The 18,062-nt window shown below is 32.4% G+C and overlaps 1 protein-coding gene across 3 annotated transcripts in view; it reads right to left on the bottom strand.

The window, feature by feature from the left end:
* The window catches only part of LOC145277536 (maestro heat-like repeat-containing protein family member 1), a 216,739-nt gene that overhangs the window by 75,374 nt on the left and 123,303 nt on the right, over positions 1-18,062 (bottom strand). For all 3 annotated transcript variants that reach the window (XM_080128991.1, XM_080128993.1, XM_080128992.1), the window contains 5 exons: positions 14,499-14,648; positions 12,496-12,618; positions 6,794-6,873; positions 3,531-3,768; positions 1,828-1,938 (listed from right to left, as the gene is read on the bottom strand). In XM_080128991.1, the coding sequence (XP_079985117.1) occupies positions 1,828-1,938; positions 3,531-3,768; positions 6,794-6,873; positions 12,496-12,618; positions 14,499-14,648 (702 nt within the window). The remainder of the gene's footprint in view (positions 1-1,827; positions 1,939-3,530; positions 3,769-6,793; positions 6,874-12,495; positions 12,619-14,498; positions 14,649-18,062) is intronic.

Genomic DNA, 18,062 nt, shown 5'->3' with positions numbered 1-18,062 from the left:
ACTATGAGTTTTAATGCAAATCAAAGCAACAAGACAGAAAGTTCTAAAATAAACAAATACAATGTTTTATGGGATTACTAATACATTTTTAACTCCATATCAGCCAAATCATTGTTTTCTCAGGGTCAAAATTCTCATTAACAAATTATGTTGAATTTTGTAAACAATGTAATTTTATACAATTGCAAAAATTTCAAATTTTAACAATAAGAAAAGGAGAGAATCAGAGGCTGGGATAAAAGATTATCATTCATAGCTGTCCTTATCATTCATCACAGTTGAATTTTGGGAATAAACAGATACGGGCACATTTTGATATTTGTGAAGTGTAATTTTTTTAAAATAATTTTTAAGGGAGTTTTCAGTTTATTATAAAGCAAGTCAAAATTTTTTTGTTCATGTAAATAATTATTAATACTATTTTAAACAAAAACTCATGAAGGAAATTTTAAATAGTTACAAAAACAAATGGGCCATTCTGGGATATTTTAGTTCTCTTAGTGACAAACTAAAGTTTTCTTCAAAAATGTGGTCTAGCCAGTTTTCTGCATTCATGGTCTTATAGCTTTCAAAATTTTATGAAAAAGTAATCAGGATGAATTTTGAGAAAATCAAAAGAATAACAGAGTAAGGAACAAAAGATCTGATACAAAATGCCTATAAATATGCAAAATTATTTTTAAATAGTTGAGGACTTTGTTTTTTAAGGTGTAAATAAATTTTACCGCAGTTTTAGATTCCACTGTAAATCCTGTGATGTTGACTTGTTTTCTATAATATAAATTGCACCTGTCTATTTTAATGTATGTATGTTTGTATGTCTGCCTAAAACTTTTGACAGAGGCAACGGATTTTCACAAGATCAGTACATTTTGAAGCCTGGCATCTCGGACAACAAATATTGAAAAATTGGCTAAAAACATTAATTTCTTCACCCTCAATTGGGCAATTTTCTACAAGGAGGGGGTCGATTTTTTGCAAGCTATTTTTGCAAGTCATCGTATTGGTTGAATTGACTTTGCTTAATTTTAACATTCCGAACTCCCGGTCACATCATGGAGTAGCGGTAAGACGTCAGATTTTCTTCACTTTCTTTTCCACCTTCGCGTCACGGGTTCGAGCCTGCCTGCCTACTACCACTTTTTTTTTTTTTGCTCAACACACACCTCCAAACCCCAGACAACTTTTTGCATCAGGGAGAAGTTTTCTTATACTTTCCAGATCGTAATATCTGATTCGCAAACGGACATTGTCTATTGTTTTTTAATTGAGTTTAAAAAAATTCCCACCGTCCTGTCATGTCGGCTGTTTGTCTTTTTCATATAAATAAAGTGAAACTATTTGAATGCAACCACCTGGCCCTCGAGCCGGGTAGTATCTGTTCTGTAATTGGTTCTTGATCGATGTAGGGGAAACCCCTCATACTGAGACAATTACTATTTATTTGGATACTGCCAGAGTGCTCTCTTTTTTGGGGAGGGGGGATACTTTTCCCCCACATTAAAATAACACCTTTGTGGAAGGTTTAAAAGCAACGCCATTTCTGCAAGTCATCTTTTTGATTGACTACGTTTAATTTGAATACTTTCTGCTTCCGGTCGCGTCATGGCGTAGCAGTAAGACAGATTTTCTTTTACTGTCTTTTCCACCTTTGTGTCACGGGTTCGAGCCTGCTTGCTAACTACCACTTTTTTTCCCCCCCAGCTCAACACACACCTACAAACACCCGGGCAACGCCGGGCACCCAGGCTAGTCAAAACTAATATTTAAAAATCCAACAAATATCGAGGAAAGTTAAAAAAGAAGAAAAAAGAATAGCTGACATACCGCACTTGTAGGAGTTATGTTGTCCTTGAAAACCTGCAGCAGAAGCAGCCAAGTTTTTAAGGCTCTCTCTCTCTGGAAATCATTGGAAGATGTCACCCAAACTTTGATATGCTGTAATTAAAAAAAAGATTGTAAACAGTTATCTCCCTTATTTGTGACGATTTCAATAAATTAAGTTTGCTGTTTCTTTCCAATCAGATGAAAAAGATGTCTCTTTATCTTTAAAAATAAGCCATTGTTTATTTTTTTTTAGGTGGAGAAGGTGAATACTTCAGTTGTGATAAACCCTTAAAATTTCAATAACACGTGGAACACATTCATAGAGGATTGCTTCTTTGTAGACTACAAAACTTTCATCTCCAAATTCAATGTGAACAAATACTTGTTTGTGAGTAATAAAATTTTATTTCATTCCACTCACTATTTTCAATCCTCTCATAATATTGTTCATCGTTCAACTGATAATCCATCAATTTTTTTTATCCTTGAGTGACTTTTGGTCTTGATAAGTGGTGACTCATTAATAAAAATATTTTTTAATCATATTCAGTTTAATGTATATTTTATGTAATTCTGAATTTTTGAGATGAGATGTGAATGCTTGTGTTGATTAAATGGACTATTATTCTCATCTGGGGTGTTATTAGCATAACGTTTCGGTCGCTGCATCCTGCGGCCTTCTCCAGGTGTTGAAAACATGCTTCCTTTTCTCTACTAAGGAAAAGAGGGTTGGCTCTGCATTAAAAGAATTCGAAGTGTGGGTTTGAGGGTGGATCCATAGACCATAAAGAAGGTTCAATCTTCAGGGGTCACTAAGCTATTTTTTAAAGGCTTTCCTATGACTCAATTTTTCCGGATATCTATACTAATTGTTAATAATAGTGAAAAGGGGGGGGGCAACTCCAAGAAAAAAAAGTTTTTTTGTGAAGTTACTTCGCTTGGGCTGAGCATATGCAGTCGATACGATATTAGGACAGTGTTTAAGAGCAACTCAACACTCGGAAAATACCTGATGCACTTAAAACCCCTGATTGAAAAACTCATAACAAAAAAATGCGTTTATGAGATTTCATGTAAATGTGGGAAACTTTACAAGGGTGAAACATGCCGCTCCCTCAAAGTAAGAATAGAAGAACACCAAAAAGCTGTCACATGCAGAGAAATTAAAAAATCAGCCCCAGCAGAACATGTTGAAGAAAGAGAGTAACCATTCCTCAATGTGGGATGATGTCAAAATACTGGATAGAGAAGAAAAATGGGGGACCAGAAAACTTACAGAGGCAACACATATGATAGAAAATGATAACATCATTAGCGATCTCAGCATAGAACTAAACTGCATTTGGATGCCCCTGATCACAAAATCACAGAAAAAGAACAAACATGACATAAAATATTTCTAATATATTTTTTGCCTTACATAGAATAATAAAAATCTTTGATATGAAACTCAAACATTTCATGTCATAAATTTTTTAAATTCATTGAATCACAAAAATTTGAGATATATATATATATATATATATATATATATATATATATATATATATATATATATATATATATATGGAATATAGGCGTTTATTATTTGTTTGTTATATGCTCTGTGATTACATTGAGTTTCATAAATTAAGGATTAGTATAAAAAAAGTTGAAATATAATTGAAAAAAATACTTTCACAGAAATATAAAAGCATACTTACTTTGAAAATAGAATCAAGTCCTTTGGCCGTCAAGTTTTTATAAAGCACTTCTTTTAGAAGGTTATTCATGGCATCAATTGTGCTCTTCAAAAACTCTCCAGCTTCGACAAGTTCTTCATAAGTCTCTTCTTTGCCTTTCCGTGGAGCACAACCATCTTGTGGAAGACATAACACACAACTGGTAACTGTTTCAACCAAATCCAACATATCGCCCTCATTCAGTTTAGGTTCAAGTTTTCTAGTTTTCAATTATTAAGGAATACATATTTTTAAAAAAGTTTAAGATGTTAACTAAAAGATTCTATTCCACATCTATGAAATGAGAATGTTTTATTCTTCATAAATTCCTTAGTGAAATGTAAATATCATACCAGCATATCTTTTTATATTTCAGAATAAACACTATTCTAATGAGTAACAAGGGTTAAAAATGGTTAATGTTAAAATTTATATTATAAAAGTTGTACCTACTCAGCATTGTCCAGGATAGAGTAATGTCATTTTAGTCTTGAATTTCTACGTTTCTAAACATAAAAAACTTTAAAAAAAAAAAAAATCATATTCTTCAATTTAAAATACAAGTTATTCCCCTTTACATTGTTTCGGTTATGCTTATGGTTAAAAAGAATGATGTGTCGCATGCACTTTATTGACATCCAAATTTTAAAGTTTTCAGATATTTTTTTTCCACAACAAATTTTCAGATTTTTGTTATTAATGACGTTAACTGATTTTTACTTTTAGGTGATTATCTAAAAATGTTTCATTTTATCAATTGTCTGGGCTGTTCTAAGTAATTAGAAAAATAAATTGTAGCAAAGTACGTAATTATATTGCCAATAACATGGTGCAACAATAACAAATTAAAATTTGCTAGTCAGAATTAAAGTTTGATTTGTCAGTTAAAATGCTGCTTTAACCCAGTTTTAAAAATCTAACAAGATAATTTTATATGTTAGATTAATGGTGTTGTTATCTCTTTGCCTAATGATACAATTATAAAAAAAATTTATAACAAGATCAAATTAAATTAATTAAAAAACTATCCTGGAGTAAAATTTTACCAGGGATGCGAAGATGGTTTCATTTTTTTTTATGAGAGATTTTTTTACAAATAATATTGCAAGGTTTGTGTTTATGAACAGCAAAGCTGAAGTTTTTTTATATTTACAATAAGCTAACATTACACATCCATATTATTCGGATTACTGATCTCATCTTGAGTGTTATTCACACAATGTTTTGGTTGATGTAAGCTCTAACTTTCTTCAGGTGTATTTTGCTGAACTTATGAAATTTTCAGTCAACCTTGGAAATCTGCATTGAATTTTAAACGAAACCCCCTTTTCTTTTAAGCAACGGGAGTAGCATGCTTTGTCAGTTATGAAGTATAAGTAAATTCGTGACATTCAAAAATACAATTCCAAATTACTTTGGACTTCTAATTCTAACCCTGTTGCTTAAATAAAGGATTCCGCTTGAAATTCAGTGCAAATTCCTGAGTTAAACAGGGAGATTCCCAAATCCAATAGAAATATTCCTGAGTTTGATAAGATACACTTGAAGATCGGAGGTCACATTGGCCGAAACGTTGTGTGAATAACACTTAAGATAAGAACAGTAGTGCGGATAATCCAAATAATAAAAATAATAAAGCCTCACAAACCGTCATAAAAATTCATAAATCATTACTAGGGCTATGACAACAGCATATCATTTTCATTGTTTTGACTCTCGAGTATATATCCGACACAATCAACCAAGAACCACATCACTCCGTATAACAGCATATAAGATATCAATGGGCACACAGTCAAGAGTCAAAACAATGAAAAGAATATGCTGTTGTCATAGCTCTAGTTATTACACATCCATCTTATCATTCTTATATCATTTCTATCCATACATGCATGTCCTTAACCCTAACTGACAAGCTTTCACTCCAATCCTAACTCATACGTCACACTGTGTACACATGCCTGATAGACTTTTCTGTTGGCTATTAATGGCAAAAATTTCCTGAATTTACTCCATATGACTCACTCCTAATTTTTGCAATCATATTAGCACCTACTCCACCCTGTGCTCCAATTGTATCACCAAAGTAATAAAATTTCTCAGCAGCTTTGTCATCGAAATATATTTTCTCCACATGTAAGTTCTCATCCATCTCTTTTGTCTTTACATTTCTTGCACACAAATTGGTTGTCCTTTTTCAATCTACTATGAATTCCAATGCACCTTTTGTGTACCCAATGCTTACAAGCAACACAAAAAATTAAATTGCACTCAACTAACTTTCTACAAAATGAACATAGGAAGTTTCTTCTTTCTTGTAGCTTTCCAAGAGTATAAACACTGATCATCACTTTGGATTTGGTAACTGTCATTCTCAAACCTTTACTTTCAATAGCATTTCTTCAAGTCTTTTACATCTAGACCTTTCATTGTTTTAGAGGCAAATACTAAATTATCAGCATACAGCATTTCTCTCAGACAAGCCATATTAAACTTCCTGGACGAAAATGAAAAGCAACAGACTCGGTACAGAACCCTGATATAGTCCATACGTTAACATTAAAGTTGTCACTAATTGTGCTGTTAATTCTAACCTAACTTTAAGCATTTCTGTACATTGCTTGAACAACCTTCACCAATCACTCATTTGCCCCTAGTTTACAAAAAGTCTATCAGACAACATCTCTTGACACTTTTTCAAAAACAAAACATACGTTCTTGTCTTGCTTTTGTCTCAGGATAAATACAGCACCAATGGTATTTTACTCAAGCATAAAACTAATATTTCATTTACACTCATCTGATTTCTTATTTCCTGCTTAATTATTTTCTCAATCAGTTTCAGGACTTGGTCCATCAACTTTAAGCAGTTTTAATTGCCTCTATCTTGTACTTCACCTTCATCCTGTAATAATTAATAATTTTAATAGGTTCCCAGATTTTGGGGGATAATCTCTTCTTTTATGCTCTGATTTTTTGTCTGTGATCATTGCAATGCCTCTTTCATCCACAACCTCCAAGATTTGTGTAACAACGCCTGAGAACCCAGCAGTCTTACCCATTTTCATCTTAGCATTTCTTTCTCAATTCTTATAATGGGTCTTGAAAAAATTAGTAATAATAATAAAATAAAGTTATTGCAGCATTCAAGAAATAAAACAAACAAGACAGAAAAAGTCTTGGAAACCCGATGAACAGAAGTTTTTCCTTCTATACACCTGATTCAGTGTTAATGAAAAGGATACACAAGTGTTGCTGCTGCATTTAGTGCAATTGCCCTCGTATCATTTACGATACAATCTTTGCTCTCTCCTTTAATGTACAACTATAAAAGAATAGAAAAAGGTTTTAAATGAAAGCAAAAAACAAACTTTTCACAATATTTATCAGATCACCCAGATTATGTTAACTCTCAGATTTTCTTCAAAATTTTTTCAATTGTTGATATCATAAAAACTTTCTTCAATTGTTCATATCATAAAAACTAGACAATCTTGAAAATTACATCCAATTGCATATTTTAGATTTCAGATATGTCGCAAAAGGTTGCAAATTGTAACATTAGAAAACAACATTTTTTGCATATTCTAGACTCGTCAGACTTAGGATGAGAACAATAGTCAGAATGTTAAAAACTGGTAAAGAATCCAAAAATCACACTTTAAATCTTTCCAAAAAAAATTACCGCTTTTGAGTTAATGTTTGCCTAAATTACCTGAAAACGTATGCGGCATGATTGGAAAATAAGAATTTTATTTTTCTGTGTTTTCTACAGTTTGAACTTTCATCCAAAAATTAAATCTGTTTTCTTTTTTCATTAACTCACAATTTAACTTGAAAAACAGGCATTTTCTCACATCAAAAGACATCGTGACCGTAAGTCTCACTGATTCCACTGAAGAATAAGTAAACCCAAACCCAAATTTATCACAAAATTCATTTTTCATTTTGCTTTAATTAATTTAATTCATAGACAGAAAATTAGAAGTTATTTATAAGCAACATCAGCACCTTATTCATAAGTACCTCAACAGTGAAGGGGTGAGATTTTGTTAATAAACAGATTTGTCGGGAATATGTACGTCAAGGGAGCACAAGTGTAACGAGTTCATCAGAGCACATTCCATTAAAATATTTATAAAACAGGCACAGGGATGCAACATTACGGCGATGGGACAGGGGTTGGAGCTTAGTTGACAAAGTGAAACCTATTAGATTGGAGACTCTTTTTTGGGCCCTATCCAAGAGAGAGAGACTAGTGGTAGATTCACCAACCCAGATGTGGCAACAATACTCCATACATGGACGAATGGTGGCCTTGTAGAGGTACAGGATACTCTCAGGTGATAGCTTGATAGAGGGAACTCACCTTCTTTGCAGCAGCCTTTGCAATGTTCTCAATATATCTGTTCTAGTTCATATTGCCCATGAATATTAGGCCGAGGAGTTTGAAGTAAGAATTCTCAGGTAAGGTGTTATTTGTTATGGATATCAGTGGTTGGAGAGGAGTCTTGTACTTGTTAAAGGAGAGCAGCTTAGTCTTACTCGCATTAAATGTTACCATCCATTTGCAGCCCTATTCCACTACAGTCTGGAGGTCATTTTCTAACGATTCTGCCATTGTCTTAGGTTTGTGTACATCTGTTCTTTCCTCATGCATCTTATAAAGCGTTATATCATCAGCAAATATACCCATCTCGGACACAATATTGTCAAGGAGGTTGCTTATGAATATCAGGAATCGATCCCTGAAGCTCTCCCGCATCAATGTTATGCTGCTTGGATGTACAATTATTATCTAAGAGAGATCTAACTATATTTAGTATTCGTCCAGTTATATTGTAGGATTTAATTTTTATTAGCAGCTCTTCATGCCAGACTTTGTCAAAGGCCTTGGATATATCAAGGACTACAGCTCTGGATTCGCCCACCTTATCCAATACATGGTAAATGCATTCAGAGATGACTGTTAAAATATCTGCAGTAGAATGATCCTAAATCCATACTATTTGTCAGAGAGAAGATTTGCTTGATTAATTAAGGTCTCAAAGATTTTAGCGAAGAGTAAGAGGAGACTGATAGGGTGATAATTGAGAGGGTCAGTTCTTTCACCAGAATTCTTATATACTGGTACCACAGAGGCCATCTTCCAGCTATTAGGAAAGCAAGATTCAGCAAAGCATTTATTGTAAAACTTGGAAAGTACAGGGGCTAGCTCAGCTGAGCATTTCTGAATTAGTATAGTAAGGATGAGATCAGGACCACATGCCTTGGAGGTGTCTAAGTTTTTATATCATGGACATGAGAAGGGGTGATTTTTACATCATCTATTGTGGCTTCAGTCTACATAGGGAAATTTAGGAGAGATTTGTTTGTTGGCGCTAAGGTGGAGTTGGAAGTGCATTGCCAAGCAAGCAGTTCCATCTTCTCGGTTGCAGTGCATGCGATCTTCTGGTTGTCGGATAATGGAGGAATTACTGATTGCTCTTTATTCACTACACTATTATAAATTCTCCAGAAATCACGAGTTCCTATCTTTTGCGATTCTATGCGTTCCCTAATTATTTTAGTATGCTTTCTTTTGGCTGTTGCTATTTCACTCTTACAATGATTTCTAGCATCTACAAATTTTTGCCTTGCTCCTCATAAACTTTGTTCACGAACACAACCTACCAATATTGAAAATGCAAGAAATATAAAACAACAAACCAATATCAACTCTAGCTGCATATTTTGAAGTTCTGGATTTCCATAAACAGATCATCCACTCTACACAATCCAATTTGTGATGTTGACAGAGGAATTAAAATGATGACTGCTTCTTATATCATTATATTGAATCACTTTGCCATCTTTCTCACTTCCACCATGTTTTTTTCTTAATGACAAAGATAATTGATTTCATTTCTTCTTGGCCTACTTCCAGCACTGCAAAATATCCTAGAATTTGACTGTAGAGTGATTACTGTCAACTTCTGTGTTTCTGCAATGTACAATACACTTTGCTCCAATGAAGGCTTTGTATTTCGTTCTGGATCAGATACTGGTAATTTTCCATAAACTCCCCTAGTACTAAAACCTTTTTGCCACCGAGAGACAGAAGACAAATGAGAATTTGAGTTTAAATTTTAAAGACAGTTGTCTAGTTTTTATGATACTAACAACCATGGAAAGTTTGAAAATATTACCGATTTCTCTCAAATTTTCCTCAAATTCTTCTGAATGATTTCAATTTGACAAACTGTTTTACTCAAATTGCTGCCATTTTCATAACATTTTGGCCATTTAACTGAACAGCTAAGGTGTAAGTGAAATGCCTCTATAATTATTTGAGATTTTCTTTCTTTGGGAACCTCAATAAAATGCAACCAGAAATGGAAGAGATGCTTGGAAGAAATCAAAATAGGTTCAGAAAAAGCCACTCAACAATCAGTCAAAATTATTGAAGGAGTAAAAACAACTACCGGCAACACTTTTGTTTGTAGTTTTTTAAATCTTTTGATTCGGTTCACAAAGAAAGGATGAAACATATTTTGTTGACATATGAAGCCAATGATATGGTATTCCTGAAGAAATCGTTTCAACTATAATGATCTTATATAAGATTGGTTGGTTGTTTTTGTTTTACGGCATATCAACCCTTTTCGGGTTATTTAATGCCGAATCCAAAGATTTTGAAGAAAAATTTTTTAATAGAATATATTTGTTGTTTTCAAGTCAGTTTCTATTTAACCCATAGTTAGGACCCTAACAGGTACTACCACTCCGGGTCAGAGTGGACCTAGGAGCAATGGTAATTAAAGGGTGGCTCCACACTCCCCAAAGCCCACAAGCTGGAGCCTCACCACTGGATATAGTTTAAGGTCATATCTAGGACCTCTTATATAAGAATATTAAAGCCATGTTGCACTCTCCGGAGAGCAACAGCTACTTTTTAAAAGTAAAAGTTGGCATATTACAGGGTGATACCCTGGCTCCATTCTTATTAGTGATCTGTCTTGATTACGAACTGAAACACTTTGTCAATCAATATGAAAGATATGACTTCACATTGTATTCAGCAAGAAGCAAATGATATCCAGCAAAAATTACTGATATCGATTACGCTGATGATCTTGCTTTGTTAACTGATGACAATGCTAATGTACAAAAGTTTTTATATATCCTGGAAGAGTCAGCTGTTATGATTGGACGACTAAAACAGAATATATGTCATTCCACCAAACTGACCCAATTGAAACACTAGACAGAACACCACTCAAACGAGTAGATGACTTTAAATATCTTGGCAGTTACATTGTATCCACCGAAAAAGATGTCCACGTCAGAATAGCCAAGGCTTGGAGTGCACTTAATCAGCTGAAAGTCATATGGAAATCTGCCCTCTCGGAACAGATCAAGAAAAACTTTTTTAGAACAGTAGTGGGGACAGTGCTGCTTTATGGCTCACCAGTATGAACTCTTAGTAAAAAACTTGAAAGTAAGTTAGATGGAACTAGAATTCTTCAGGAAGTGTTAAACTTAAATTGAAGTGGTGAAGCAGAGTCTCCAAGTGTCCAATTTTTGGTGTTTGTACACATAATTCAGTTTCAAATAAATGCATTTTAAATAAAAACACTTATGTATTTATACATCATGTTGAAATTAGTAAAAATTCCAAAAATTATGAAAAATGATTAGCTAGAAAAATAAGTAGAAATAAAATTTATCGAACTATAAAGTTTTATTGTATTTGTTAATGTTGAGTTCTTAAAATTCAGGGAAGGTAACTGTGACCTATAATTTTGACAAAATATTAAAATCAGCCATTTCAAAATTAAAAATGGTGGAGCAATAATACCTGTGTGTTTTGTTTTTTTGTAAAAATATTTCTAGCAGATGTACTTGATCATTTTTCGTAATTTAAAAATTTTTTTACTAATTTTGCATGACACATAAGTACGTAATCATGTTTTTACTTAAAATGCATTTTTTATAGATTGAATTATACTGCACAAGCACCTAATGTTTTTCTTGTGATTTGAAATACTTGACACTTGTTTTTTTTAAATGGTTGAATTTTTAAGTTGTTTTATAGTCACACTATCTATATAAATAAGCCCAAGTAGGAGAGGGTTATTCATTTCGACAGACAAAACAAGGGAGATAAGTACTACTATTGTTATCTAAAAAGACTAAACTTATTTCCTTTAACAACTACAAAAAAACCTTCTCAACCAATGTTTGCAATGACAAATAACACACTACCCGAGAGTTCATCATTTAAACTCCACGGCTTAACATTCACAGGCAACATGAATCGGAATAAATACATTGATGACATTGCCAAGGCTGCTGCAAGGAAGATAGGCTTTCTCTATAATGATAGAAAATTACTCACACCAGACAGCATCCTATATCTTTACAAAGTCACAGTTTGCCCATGCATGGTGTATTGCTGACCCATCTGGGCTAGTGAATTTACCACTAATCCCTCATTCTTAGACAGCATCTAAAAAGGAGTCTCCAATCTAATAGGTTCCACACTGTCAGCCAAGATCCAACCTCTGTCCCATCGTTGCAATGCTGCATCTCTGTGTCTGTTTTATACTGAATTCATAGCACTTGTTGCCCCTCAACTAATCCGACAAGCAGCAAAATCTCATCCATTCATTGTTGAGGTCTCTAGATGCCGGAGAGCTTTTTACTCTAATAGTTTCTTCCCTCAGACTGCTAGACTTCAGAATTCTCTTTCTGTTTCCCTGACTGTACTAACCTGCTAAAGTTTAAATGTAATGTGAACAAACATCTTGCTGCTCAACTTTCCACAGTTCCCTGTTAGACACAAATTCCAAATAGTAGCCCCTTACATTCAAAATGACAATATATCTTGTTTTGGGGTGAAAAAGAATGGAAAAAAAAAAAAGAAAGAAATCCATGCGACAAAAAAGTAAGTGACATTGCTTACCTGCATGTGTCCAAGGATATCACTTCTGCTCATGAACTTGTAATTCGACTTGAGCCGATCAGGATGCAATGCTTTACCAATTAATTCTGTTGTTTTTATCATACTTTGTTTTACACTCAAATCCTGCAATATATAAATAAGCAATAAAAACCAAAAAAGTATGACTTGTTTTTCATGTTGCTTAAAAATGATGACTAATAAATGATATAAAAAAATGGAAGAGTTAAATAGTATAGACGGATTGGGTTGTGATATGTAAAGTTGTGATTGGTCAAACAAGATCATGTGATGAAAGTGCTTTTTTTTAAATAGTTAACCCTTTCTCCTGGCAACATTTTTTTTTATAAAACTATTAAAAATAAAAAATAAAGAAAAATCTGCATGATGTATGTATCCATGATAAATCAAAAATATCATACTCCAAAAATCACGTAAATTGATCTAGTACTTTTATTTTTAATTAAGAAAACAAAATTTTATGAGTAATCAAAGATTGGCAGTCTCGCCCTTCATTTTGAAAAATATTTCAAGAAAGGGAGATAACTCATCAATAATTTATATTTAATAGATTTTGTTGTAATGCCTATGAATTCCCATTAATCATTTAAAAATTATTTTCTTTATAGAAATAAAACTTGATCAATTTACATGATTTTTGGACTATGATATATTCGTTTTGTTACAGGTACATTTTATTTTTAGGATGTTTTGTGCTGATTATGGAAATCAGTGACAAAGAAAAGAGAGAGAGATATATTTGTCTCATGTCCAACTAAGTTTGTAGAAGGTTGTGAAAGCAACCTCACCATAATGTTGCTGTTCTTATTGGTCGGAATTTCTTTATTGATCCTCTTGTTAAACTAATTTTTGTCATCACTAAGATTTATGCACTTCTTTCACAGTTTCATAAATTCTTGTCCAGAATCCAACCTAATTAAAAAACAATAATACAGAAAACTCTTTATAATGTGCATACCCGTCACAGAAAAAATGTCATATTCCAAAAAATCACATAAATTGATCAAATAGTTATTTTTTAAACTAAAAAAATCAAATTTTATGAAAAAGTGAGACATTGTGTTGTGATTCACCATGTTTAATAAAGGGAGACAACTAAATTCGAGCTACCAAGATTTTAAAATCAACCTTGTAATATCTACAGTATACTATGAATCACTAAAACTCGTTTAAAAAATTATTTTGTATTTATAGAAAAAACAACTACTTGATCAATTTACATGATATTTCGAATATAACATTTCCATTCATGATGGATATGTACGACAAAGATTTATCTATATTTTAGTTTTTTTTTTGTTTTTTTTTAAATAAAGTTCAATTCTGAACCTGCATCAGTTTTTTTCTTTGTTTTAACAAAATGGTAGCATTCCTCAGACCTGGGATTCAAAAATGCCATTTTTGAGTTCAAATGCCATCCTCACATTTTCTGCTCCCCATCATGTGTGTATGGGTAATCAAGTATTATCCACATAGTTTGAACATCAGCAACTAAACCACCTGGCTCAACTGGTGAGGGCGATGGCAAGTTACTCAACAGGATGTAGCAGAATTTAACAACAACATTCGGGAAATTGATTACATGATGAAAGTAATGAAGGAAGCGACTTACACAAACATGTGCACCTCTCTCTTTCCTGTCGGGTGACGGAATAAGGAAAGGAAAGAGAAAGAAAAGATCTTCGTTTGTAGAAGGCTCAGTAATATACATATGGCATTAATTTGCATAGGAGGACAGAAACTGCTATAAAAAAGGAAGAGTTGGAAGGACAAGGTGGTTTTAATTTTTCGAATGCTGAGAGACAGAACGAACAGTGCAAATTACAGTTGAAGTTAAGCAAGAGTTCAAACAAATAGTTTTCTTCATTTAATTTTTTTTTCTCATTTTTTCATCCAAAAAACAAAAACTGAAAAAGAACAGAGGTATGCATTGGAAACATAAAATATCAATGTTCTTGGCAGCAAAACAAAAAACCGAAATTTACCTTAGGGTTAGTAAAATGTGGATAAATAGCTTTGAGAATTGTTGCTTCTAACCGCGACACAATCAGCGTATTTGGCGCAAACAAGGTCACATATCCATAACAGAGCATGACTGTCGCTTTCACTTTCTCAATATCAACCTCATTCTTATCCTACAAAATAAAAAAATAAATATGGAGTAAATAAGTAAAACAAGACTTTATTTTTCAATATAGTTAAAAAATAAAGTTATATTATTGTGATAACCATGTGTCCCCCCCCCACTCGACAGATGATCGCCGACTCCAATGCTATGTGCTGTAGATTTCTTTTTCTTGATCTTCTCTTCTGACCGTGTCATTGTCTATCACATTGATGACTGTAAAGGGAGCATGCACAGATTCACAAGTATATAAAAATAAAACAAAACACAATCTGTGGTTGTCAGTTGAGTTCTGAATGCATGTACAACACCACAGGAAAAGTCTGTCGAGGCCTCTTTATCATCTGTTGATCAATTCATTTCCCCATCTCCTCTGAACCACAGCTTGTGTTCGACTGTGTTAAACTCACAACTGTCCTCAGCTCTGTTCAACTAGCAACTGGACTGTTGGAAACCGTAGCCAGCCCAAGACTGTCAGCAAACTTCCTCAACCATCGTAAAACTCATTGCCAATCCTAAAACCCTAACTCTAAATATATATCGTCTTTTATTCACCACAAGCTTTCTTTTGTATGCATTGGTGAACAACTTCCTCTCTATTATTCTGCCCATAAACCCATTTCCTCTTTTTTTTGTTATATTTCTTTTTTTTCTTTCTCCCCTACTTCCTAACAATTTACTGCTATTTTTTAATCATAACTAGAAATGTCCATACCTTGTATTGTTTAATATGACAAGCAGCAAAATCCCACCCCTTCACTGTTGAGGTATGGTGTATGTGACCCCATCAACACTAAGGCCCACATTTACATCTATTGTCGAGGCTGTGTTCATCAGTAGATCAATTTATCTCTTCATCTCGACTACTTAAAAATTTCACAATCTTGTTCAATTCACAAACTGCGTTCAACTGAAAACTATCATCAACTGTAACTTGTCAATTGCCACGAATCCAAGACTATTTGCAAACTAACTGTAAATATATCTCTGGTCATTATGTTCCCGTTCATTGCCATATCTGGATTCATAATCTCAGCTTTCTTTTGTATGTGTGTTGGTGAACAACTTCCTATTCATTGTTCTGCTGATAAAATTATTTCCTTTTTATTTTTTTATATTTCTTTTTGTCTTTTTCCCCTACTTCTTAACACATTAATAGCATCATGCACTTACTCATTTTAATTAATAAAATCAAATAAAAAATTTGGAATTCCTTTCCTGCTCCCTGACTGTATTGACATGCAGAAGTTTAAATGTAATGTTAACCAACATCTTGCTCATCTTCCCTAAGCATGGTCCCAAATAGTAGCCTTTTACATTCAAGTGGCGATGTGCTTTGTTTGGGGTGAATGTGAGTAAAAAGGAAAAAAAAAAAATGAAAATTTATGTCTATTGTTAAGATGTGTTTGTCAGTCGGTACATCAATTCATTTTTTCATCTCAACTATTCAAAGATTTCTCAATCTTGTCCAAGCTGCAGCCAGCATTCAACTGGAAACTGTCGTCAACTGTAACTTGTTAACCATCACAAACCCAAGACTGTTTGCAAACTAACTCTAAATATATCTCTGATTATTATGTTTCCAGTCATTGCCACACCTTGATTCACAATCTCAGCTTTCTTTTGTGTGCATTGTTGGACAACTTCCTATCCATTGTTCTGCCGGTAAACCCATTTCCTTTTTCTTTTGTTATATTTATTTTTATTTTTTTACCCTACTTCTAAAACTTTGGGGGAAATATATTATTCACATTATTACAGGTTGGAAACTATCTCAAATTAAATTAAGGAAATCTGATTTAAAACAGATGTAATGCAAAATAAAACAAAGAAAACATAGAAAACAAAGAAAATAAACAAAACTTAGGAAACAAAGAAAAAAAAACAAAGAAAACCAACAAGACATAGAAAACAAAGAAAACAAAGAAAACCAAGAAAACAAAGAAAACAAACAAAACAAACAAACCATACAAAACAAATAAAACATACAAAACAAACAAAACATACAAAACAAAGAAAACATACAAAACAAAGAAAACATACAAAACAAACAAAACATACAAAACAAACAAAACATAGAAAACAAAGAAAACCAAGAAAACAAAGAAAACAAAGAAAACCAAGAAAACAAAGAAAACATACAAAACATAGAAAACAAAGAAAACCAAGAAAACATACAAAACAAACAAAACAAAGAAAACATACAAAACAAACAAAACAAAGAAAACAAACAAAACAAAGAAAACAAACAAAACATACAAAACAAACAAAACATAGGAAACAAAGAAAACATAGAAAACATAGAAAACAAAGAAAACATAGAAAACAAACAAAACAAAGAAAACATAGGAAACAAACAAAACAAAGAAAACATAGAAAACAAAGAAAACAAACAAAACATAGAAAACAAAGAAAACAAACAAAACATACAAAACAAAGAAAACAAACAAAAAATACAAAACAAACAAAACATACAAAACAAACAAAACATACAAAACAAAGAAAACAAACAAAACATACAAAACAAACAAAACGTACAAAACAAAGGAAACAAACAAAACAAACAAAACATAGAAAACAAACAAAACATACAAAACAAACAAAACATACAAAACAAAAACCAAGAAAACAAACAAAACAAAGAAAACATCGGAAACAAACAAAACATAGAAAACAAAGAAAACCAAGAAAACCAAGAAAACCAAGAAAACAAAGAAAACAAGCAAAACATACAAAACAAACAAAACAAAGAAAACATAGAAAACATAGAAAACAAAGAAAACCAAGAAAACAAAGAAAACCAAGAAAACATAGAAAACAAAGAAAACCAAGAAAACCAAGAAAACCAAGAAAACAAAGAAAACAAGCAAAACATACAAAACAAAGAAAACAAAGAAAACATAGAAAACAAAGAAAACCAAGAAAACATAGAAAACAAAGAAAACATAGAAAACAAAGAAAACCAAGAAAACATAGACAACAAAGAAAACATAGACAACAAAGAAAACATAGACAACAAAGAAAACATAGAAAACAAAGAAAACATAGGAAACAAAGAAAACAAACAAAACATACAAAACAAAGAAAACATACAAAACAAAGAAAACATACAAAACAAAGAAAACATACAAAACAAGGAAAACATAGAAAACCAAGAAAACATACAAAACAAAGAAAACATAGAAAACAAAGAAAACATAGGAAACAAACAAAACATACAAAACAAAGAAAACATACAAACAAACAAAACATACAAAACAAAGAAAACATACAAAACAAAGAAAACATACAAAACAAGGAAAACATGCAAAACAAGGAAAACATACAAAACAAAGAAAACATAGAAAACAAAGAAAACATAGGAAACAAACAAAACATACAAAACAAACAAAACATACAAAACAAACAAAACATACAAAACATA

The sequence above is a fragment of the Euprymna scolopes genome, chromosome 6 (genome assembly GCF_053919585.1).
Source record: "Euprymna scolopes isolate OS-2025 chromosome 6, ASM5391958v1, whole genome shotgun sequence".
Lineage (NCBI taxonomy): Eukaryota > Metazoa > Mollusca > Cephalopoda > Sepiida > Sepiolidae > Euprymna > Euprymna scolopes.
Note: the sequence above shows the minus strand (reverse complement) of the source record. Positions and strands in the feature narration are given on the sequence as shown.